Source organism: Arachis ipaensis, chromosome B01 (assembly GCF_000816755.2).
Source record: "Arachis ipaensis cultivar K30076 chromosome B01, Araip1.1, whole genome shotgun sequence".
NCBI lineage: Eukaryota > Viridiplantae > Streptophyta > Magnoliopsida > Fabales > Fabaceae > Arachis > Arachis ipaensis.
This window is the reverse complement of record NC_029785.2, coordinates 30,628,526-30,638,082: the sequence shown is the minus strand read 5'-3', so window position 1 is coordinate 30,638,082 and position 9,557 is coordinate 30,628,526. Positions and strand designations below refer to the sequence as shown.

General features: G+C 34.5%; 1 protein-coding gene across 5 annotated transcripts in view; it reads left to right on the top strand.

Moving 5' to 3' along the window:
- The window catches only part of LOC107628383 (transcription factor bHLH18-like), a 10,988-nt gene extending 4,236 nt beyond the window's left edge, over nucleotides 1–6,752 (top strand). For 2 of the 5 annotated variants that reach the window (XM_016331090.2, XM_016331080.2), the window contains one exon: nucleotides 6,352–6,653. Coding sequence is in view for 3 of the 5 variants with exons in the window: in XM_016331080.2 (XP_016186566.1) it covers nucleotides 6,352–6,432 (81 nt within the window). In the remaining 2 variants the exon portion in view is untranslated. Of the gene's footprint in view, nucleotides 1–2,132; nucleotides 2,288–6,351 lie in introns of those variants that run through there. The other 3 variants (XM_021119851.1, XM_021119855.1, XM_021119865.1) reach the window with 3 other exon arrangements.

The window sequence follows — 9,557 nt, the reverse complement described above, 5'->3', positions numbered from 1 at the left end:
AAAATTATTGAGTCAATTTTTCTAGATAAATAATAAACAATCTGATATATGAAATGATTTGTCTATAAAATAAAATTGATGTTACTTGATAAGAAAGCTCCTACTCACCTTAATTTACTATGTAGCTCATGTATCTAAGTATAATTGCTCTCATGTCTGCACAATTGGTATGACTAAATTATGCAAATGGTGGTTACTAAGTTAGTTATCAATTGTTGTTAGTAGGAAGCCACGTAGGATTAGTTAGTTAGAATAGTTTAGTTACTCCTCACTAGTATAAAAGGACTTTGCCCTCAGTGATATGGTTTGAGGTCTTTCACTGCAATTGAGTATTAATCAATTCCATTCCTTTTCCCAATTCTCTCTCTATTTGGTTTGTGCTCTCAATGCTTCATCCACCACATTTTATCATGGTGCGGTGAGTGTGGAGCTCGCTGAGTGCACCTGAGATTGGGATCAAAGAAGGAGCTCAATGTTTCAAACTTGAACATCACAAACGCAAGTTCTGAAAATGCAAAGCATATAGTGAATGGATCCAGTTTGTGACACTATGGGAGCGAATCCACAAATGTGATATCCATCAGAGAACTTTGATTTGCACGGAATTTCTGTATCCTTTAGTCAGCTTTTTGCCATTCATGCTCATGTCAGTTGGAGTAGTGGAGGATTCAATCAAGATCTTTCAAGTCATGTTTTCTTGCCTCCATTTGAAATCCAGATATTGCCATTACAAATGTTATTTTCAATGGAAAGAATTATGGAGATTAAAGTAGATCTATGGTTAGAGCTTTGAGGTCTAAGAATAAAATAAAATTTATTGATGGTACTTTGCCTAGACTTGAGATACACGATCCCTCCTATGAATCCTGGGACGAACGTTGCAATACCTACGTAGTAATTGCATGGATAAACCTTAGTCTGAATTCTGATACTGCTTAAAGTGTAAGCTGGAACAATGTAGCATAAGATCTCTGGGAAGAGTTAAGGTATAGGTACTAACAGGGGGATAAATTTCGAGTAGCCGAATTACAAGAAGAGCTATATGCTCTCAAACAAGGAGATATCACTGTGATCGGATATTTCACCAAATTGAAGAGAATATGGGAGGAATTAGATAGCTTTAGAACAATTCTTTCATGTGATTGTGGTAGAGACTGCAATGGTGGATTAGGTGTTGTAAGAAATTTTAGAACCGAAGACCAAGTGACACAGTTTCTTCAACGACTGAATGAGCAATATGCTGAGTAACGTCTCAGGTTATGCTCATGAATCCGCTTGCAAGTCTAAATGCTATTTTCTCACTTCTCACACAACAAAAAAAGCAATTCCAAAGTCTTGATTTTACCTCAGACAATAAAATCATTGCAGTAGCTCAATCCACCACTCTCTTGAACACTGCAAAAGACTCACACGGCAGAGGGAGAGGGAGGGGCAGAAGAGGCAAGAATCAAGATTTTAGAAGAGGTCAAGGAGGACGAGGCAAGATGCAATGCTCTCATTGTGGTAAGTCTGGACATACCATCGATACATGCTACAAAAAGCATGAATATCTACCACATTTGCAGTAGAGGCATAACACTGCGTTCATGAACATTAGTGCATCCGAATCTGAAGGAAGAAATGAAAACATCAGAATTCCTTATAATAGAGAGAGTAGTGGGTCATAGATTTTTAACTTCACATCAGAACAAAAGTTAGCTTTGCTAGCAGTTCTTAACAAAGAAAACCAGAAACCAAATCATAGTGCAGAACCACACAATATAGAGCCTTTACCAACACCTCATCCATGTAGTTTGGTACATGTCATGCATTTTAGATCAAGCATACTTGTATTAAATATTTCAGATAAAAAATATACATCTTGGGTGGTGGACACAGGAGCCACGAACCATGTGTCATACTCACTCAATGATTTTCATTCATATCATAAAATAGCTCCAATTCTTGCCAAGTTGCCTAATAGTGCACTAGCCATTAGCAAAATTGTTGGAACTATTTTCTTTTCAAAAGATCTATACTTTGTTGATGCATTGTATATATCCTCATTCAATTTCAAGCTAATTTCTGTATGCAAGGCCACATTTCATTAGCATTGCCATATGAACCTTGATGACAAGTTGTGTAACATTCAGGATATCAGCTCGGAGAAGGTGATTGGCACAGCTAAGGCATATGGAGGGCCTTATGCACTGAATGTTGAATCAGTAAGACCTGAATTTGCACAAGCAGCAAGCATCATCACTTTACCTAAACCTGAAATGAAGGAAATAAATCTCTGGAACTTTCGGTTAGGACACTTATCTTTAGATAAATTGAATGTTATGAAATCTGATTTTCCTTTCATAGACTATAATAACAAAATTGCAACTTGTGACACATGTCATTTTGTGAAACAAAGAAAAATGAGTTTTGGAAATAGCACTACTATTTTAAAAAATGTATTTGGTCTTCTTCACATTGACATATGGGGCCCTCTTTTAATTCCATCTATTAACGGGCACAAATATTTTTTAACCATTGTTGATGATAAATCATGATTTACATGGAATCATTTAATGAAAACAAAAGCAAAAACAAGCAAACGAGTTCAGAATTTTATTTAATTTGCAAAAGTACAGTTTGGCAGCCAAGTAAAAGTCATTAGAACAGACAATGGACCAGAAGTTTTAATGCCTCGATTCTATGCATAAAATGGAATTCTTCACCAAACATCATGTGTTGAAATCCTTCAACAAAATGGAATTGTTGAGAGGAAACATCAACACATGTTGGCTGTCACTCGATGCTTGATTTTTCAATCTAATATACCCAAATATTTTTCAAACTTTACTCTTTTGCATGCAGTTTATATCATCAATCGAATCGCAAGCATCTTCTTGCAAAACTAGTCTCCATTTCAGCTTCTTTACCAAACATCTCCTGATCTTTTAAGTTTAAAAATATTCGATGTCTAGCGTATGCTTGCACTATAACTGTTGAAAACATAAACTAGACCTAAGAGCTCGAAAATCCATATTTTTTGGATCAAGGGGTATGTCAAACGATTCATGTTGATGGATTTAAAGACAAGACAAATCTTCATTTCAAGAATGTGCATTTTTACGAAGATTATTTTTCTTTCTCCATACAAACAAACTCAAACATCTTTTCACAAAATTCTGCACTGCTGAGTTACAACCCACATTATGACCCATTTTCCTATGACTTATCTCCAAATGCTCATGATTTACCTCATACACACTTCACACTTTCACACACCACACAAAATAAACATTTAAATTCACAAAATAATTCTTCACATGTAAATGAAAGTGCTGAGACAACATCTGCTTCCCTTTATCATAATCCTGAACCTGTTGTGCAAAGAAGGTCCACATGAATAAGGAATTGTCCTTTATATCTTTAAGACTATCAATGCCTAAATGTCACTTCCAATCCTTTCCATTCCACCCAATCTCAGTGTAAGTATCCCCTATCAAAATTCTTGTCATATGATAAACTTTCAACATCACATAGAGAATTTTTTATTGCATTGTCCACAAATATTGAACCAAAGCACTATGAAGTGGTAATTTCTCAACTTTGTTAGAGAAAGGCTATCGAATCTAAACTTGATTCTCTGAATAAAAGCAAAATCTGGAAGCTCACTGCTCTACCATTCGGTAAGAAGGTCATAGGGTGCAAATGGGTTTTTAGGGTCAAATACAATCCTGATGGTAGTATTGAGAGACATAAGACACGCCTAGTGGCAAAGAGATACAGTCAAGTCCCTGGCATTGACTATCGAGTTACTTTCAGCCCAATTCTCAAGTTAACATGTCTTCAAATTGTCATTGGTTTGGCAACAGCTAATAACTGGTTTTTGAAACAAATAGATGTGAACACTGCATTTCTTCATGGAGAGCTAGACGAAGAAGTCTATATGACACTTTCACTAGGGTTCTGTATTGATAAGGGTCAAGTTTGCAAATTAGAAAAATCACTTTATAGCCTAAAATAAACTAGTAGACAGTGGAACAATAAACTGAAGTCATTTTTGATTGAACCTGGATAAAGACAATGCCGATCCGATTACAGCTTATTCACCAAGCATTTCGATCATGATTTCACAGAAATTTTAGTTTATGTGGATAATTTGGTGTTAGCTGGAAATGATATGAGTAAAATCAACAACATCAAAGGTGTGCTGGATGACCGATTTTGCATAAAGGATATTGGGGATCTAAAGTTTTTTCTTGGACTCGAGGTGACCAGATTAGATAAGGGAATTGCACTATATTAAAGAAAATATGTAACTGACATGCTCACTGATTTTGGCTTTGTTGATTGTAAGCCAATCTCCACCCACATGGATTACATTGCAAAATTGGGCCAAGATAGTGGCACATTACTCCCGAATGCTATAGGGTATCGCAAATTGGTTGGGAAGCTGATATACTTACAAATCCTCGTCCAGACATTAGTTATGCAATAAGTAGACTTTGTCAATTTCTTGACAATCCTAGAAACGTTCATCTCCATGCAGCTTATAGGATTCTGCGGTACCTAAAGTCTGTTGCTGCACCGGGTCTTTTCTTCCCTACTTCCTTTGATCTGTGCATCATTAGTTTTTTCGATTTGGACTGGGTTGCATGTCTAGATACCAGGTGCTCCACTTTAGCTTACTATTTTCATCTTGTCTCATCTTTGATTTATTGAAAGTGTAAAAATAAGCAAAGTATTATTTCGTGTAGTTTATCTGAAGCTGAGTATCGTGCCTTGGCAACAGCAACTAAGGAATCTATTTGGTTACGATATATCATGAAGGATCTGGGGATAACACTGACAAAGCCAATTAGCATTTTCTGTAATAATTTCTTATCGCTTCAAATTCTGTGTTCTATTAGGTAGCGTTTGTTTTGAGGTACTGAGACAGAGACTGAGAGACTGAGATTCAGTATCGTGTTTGTTAGTTCAGAGACTGGTACTAAAATTTCTGTCTCTGTCTCTAAAATTTCAGTATTTCAGTACTTCCAAAAAGTAGGGACACAGGGGACTGAAATTTTTAGAGATGGAGACTGAAACTTTAATAACATTTTATACCTAAAATACTTTCATTTCAATTAATTAATTTCAATTTTATCCTTTGTGCAAATTAAATTAGAGTTTCATTCTTGTTTCAATTCCTGTCTTCCATTTTGCACCAAACAGAATACTGAGATTTATTTCAATCCCTGTCTCTTAATCTCTGTCTCTCAGTCTCAGTCTTTTCGTTTCTGTCTCTCCACCAAATGCTACCTTAAAGGACTAAGTATATTGAAGTTGATTGCCTTGTGGTTAGAGACAAGTTTATGGAAGGATACATCCATTTGCTGCCGATTTTTACCGCTGATAAAAGTATGACCTCCTCACCAAGCCTCTACCTCTAGCGACCTTCTCCTCCCCTTCATCGCAAGTTGGGACTGCTGAACATCTACACTCCCAACTTGAGAAAGGGTGTTACTTGAAGGAAGCTCTTACTCACCTTAACTTACTATGCAGCTCGTGTAGCTAAGTAAAGTTCTCATGCCTGCACAATTAGTGTGACTAAATTATATATATGGTGGTTACAAGGTTAGTTATCAATTGTTATTAGTAGGAAGCCACGTAAGATTAGTTAGATAGAATAGTTTAGCTACTTCTCACTAGTATAAAAAGCCTCTGTCCTCATTGGTATAGTTTGAGGTCTTTCACTTTAATTGAGTAGTAATCAATCCTATTTCTTCTCCCAATTTTTTCTCTATTTGTTTTGTGCTCTCAGTGCTTCATCCACCACATTTCATCAATTTAAAAATTGATTTGATATAAATTAAAATTTGTTGAAAAGAAAATATCTGATTTAAAAAAAAATTGATTGGAGGTATTAGTTACTCTAAAATAAAATAAAAGAAAAATATTGTCCATCAATAATGCATTATAAGTCATATATTTAGTTATTTACTGTTAAGGCATCATTAAGATTTCTCAAAAAAGAAAAAAGAACAATGAGATAAAAATTTAAAGGGAAACTGTAGCTAGTATCCTATGAAAATATGATATAACCCGACAAAATAAATTTATAAAATGACTCCATACATAGTTGGCCTAATTTAATTTTTTTTGAAACAAAAAAATAATATATCTGTCACTTTAATGTTTCTGATAAGTGTATTTTATGTTAAAATTAAATAACATATCTTTTCTGTTTGATTAGTTCTCTCTGTCCTTTTATCATGACTTTTTTATTAATTATTTAACTTGTGAATTTCATGGTATTTATTATGACTTTAATTAGTATAATAGTTGTATTTGAATATATAAAAACAAACTAACAATATATGTTTTAATTTGCAGATGGGCGAAGGGTACAATTTGACCGTTAAGGAACTTGTCAAGAGCATACGCGTGGAAACATTGAAGTTCATCTTGTCATAATTCATAACTCAACTCATAAACAATAATGAGCAAATAGTGGTGAGTTGCCTTCACACATTAATAATGGAAGGAAGGTGAAGTCTGTATCAAATAGAGATTTTGTCTATTAATATATTATCTATTATTGTTGGGTGGCATGCATGAGCCTTATTACAAAAAATGCATTTGTATATGTATATTATTCGAGCAGAAGAAGAATGGAGGAACTCGATTTTATGTGACATTGTTCTTCCTTTGTTTTGCCTTAGCGAGTCTATTTGCAAATAATAAGGGAAAATATGAATATAATACAATTTGTGGAGAGACTTAATTGAAGCTAANNNNAGAAGTTTATTAAAGGGATAATAATGTAGTTAAAACAGTAACTATAAGTAGTTACATGAATAAATTATGATTATAGAGATAATTATTTAGTATTGTTATACATTTTTTTGGCAATTAAATTTAATTAAGTTTATCTAAATCCAACAAAAAACGATTTTATTAGTAAGAGACTGAGAGTATATCTACACGCTCCAACTCTCCATTAATGTGAACGTTCGTATCCCACGTTCCTTCTTCTTTACGTTTTTTTCTCTTTTTTTTTGTGTTTCCTCCACATTGTTGTTCTTTTATTGCTACTATTGGTGCTGTATTTTTTTCTTTTTCTCCTCCTCTTTCTGGTTATTTTGTAGCATTATCTATTTCTTTTTCTTTTTTGCTTGATTTCTTTTATTTATATTCTTGTTAAGAGCATAAAAACAAGAAGAATTATAAGATAGTAAAATAAGATGGACAAGTTGAACAAGAAAAGAAGAAGAAGAAAATGATGATGATAAAGAGGATGAGGAGTTTTGAGTGCATAATTTATCAAAAAATAGTTCCAAACCTTTTTAATTGTGACATAGAAATTTCTTAATTTTGACATCGAAATTTCTTAACCGTAACACAAGTTTTTGTTAAGAGGGTGAAATAAGAAAGAAAATGACGACGACAATGACAAAGAGGAAGGAGAGTTTTAAATTATTTAAAAAAATAACATTGAAATTTTTTAACAATAACACCAAAATTTCTTAATTCTAATATCGAAATTTTGCTACAAAGATACATCATTGCTTTTTGCTTCTTATTATTCTTCTTTCTTTCTTTTTCTGTTACTATTACTTCTTCTTTTAGGAGCATTATTTCTCATATTAGACTTGAATAAATATGTTTGTATTGTATTTCAATCTTATTTAGTTAAATGCATGTAGATTCACACTTATTGGATTGAATTCTTGCCAAAAATAAAAATAGCACCGAAATTTGTTTAAAATGAGACTAAAAATTAAATACAATAATATAGAATGTAGAAAGCAAATTGTATACCAATAGATCACATTGACTCTATAAAATAAAATAAGATAATACTGAATTGACACAAAAATATATTGAATCTTTTACTGATAATGTTAGGGAGGGAAAAAAATAGCACAAACTTGTGTTATTTAGTATTCATTAATTTCTAACAACAATTAATATATGTTAAATAAGGTAAGTTTTGGCTGTTTTGGGCTAATTTTTTTTGTTACCAAATATTTCTGTTCTTAAAAACATTACACATTAAATTAATTGAATGCTTATCTTGTAAAACCTGCAAAATAAGTAGATAATTAATTCATAAATTAATTATTATTTAAAAAATTAGAAATATTAATTTGATAGTTTAATAAGATAGAGCTAATTAAAATAAAAATTTTGACACTAATTTTAAAGAATTTGGCCCAAGATTGGGCCAAATGGGCCAAATCAGGCGAACCGGACCCGTATTGGGCCCAAGACCCAACCCAACCCACTAAATGAAATGGCATCCGCCACTTCTCTTCTCCATATATATACACACAAACACACGCTAAAAACACAAGAGAAGGGGGAGAAAGAAGAACAAAACCCTTGTTCCACTTCAAATTACCATATCTTGCTACTCTGAGTTCCGATCACATTCTGGTATTAGAGCAGTTCGTTCCTGTAGAACTTGAGGGACGGACTGACTATGCTTCTGGGTGTTTGTACATGCTAAATTAGGATATCTAACTGATATGTGTGGCATGAATGTTCATGAGCATGCATTTGGACTTTAAAGCACTAGACTTGCGATATTGAGACTGATCACCTTGATATCACTTGTTGGTGTGAACAGGAACTGTATGGCGACTCGTGGATGCGGTCGAGGTAGAGGTAGGAATCGAAAAGAGGAACAAAAGACGAATACGAACAACCCCGCAAACTTCATGGCTGCCCTAAAGAACATGGCTGTGGCTATGCAAGCCATAGTTGCTGCCTTAGAAAATCAAGCTAACAATGGAAATGGCGGTAACAGGGACAATGGGCCGATGACACTGTCAACTTTCTTGAAGGTGCATCCTCCGACCTTCAGATGAGCTACGAACCCTACTGAGGCCGACAATTGGTTTCAGGCAATGGAGAGGACCTTACAAGCGCAACAGGTTCCTGAAGAGCAACGAGTGGATTTTGTAGCTTATCAACTAATGGGTGAGGCACAGTACTGGTGGCAGGGGACTCGACGTATTCTACAACCAGACAATGTGGTGATACCTTGGGAGGTGTTTCGGACGGAGTTCTACCGGAAGTACTTTCCTAGCTCAGTAAGAAATGCCAAGGAGCTTAAATTACTGCAGCTGAAGCAGGGTGTAATGTCAGTGGCTGAATATACGAACAAATTTGAAGAACTATGCCAGTTTTCCCGAATCTGTCAGGATGCTCTAGGAGATTTTGAGTAGTGGAAGTGCATAAAGTACGATGGAGAATATGGTTTTTTTGAGCTTTTGAATAAGAGCCGAGTTATTGAAAAATATGTGAGAAAGGTTGCTAAGGCAGAGAATGATAACTGAGAGTTTCGTCAGAGAGACTACAATCAGAATTTGGCACCAAGGCGCAGGAGTTCAAGAGGAATGGAAACTATTGTCCCGACAAGTCTCATAGGAATGGGCTAGGACCATGTTACCACTGTGATGAGTTAAGGCATATCTCCGATACTATCCACAAGGAAGGACTCAGGATGTTGGTCAGTCACAACAGGATGGAGGTAACCGTGAACTTGACAACTAAATTTTAAATTACGCTATAGAACATAGGAAAATTTCATT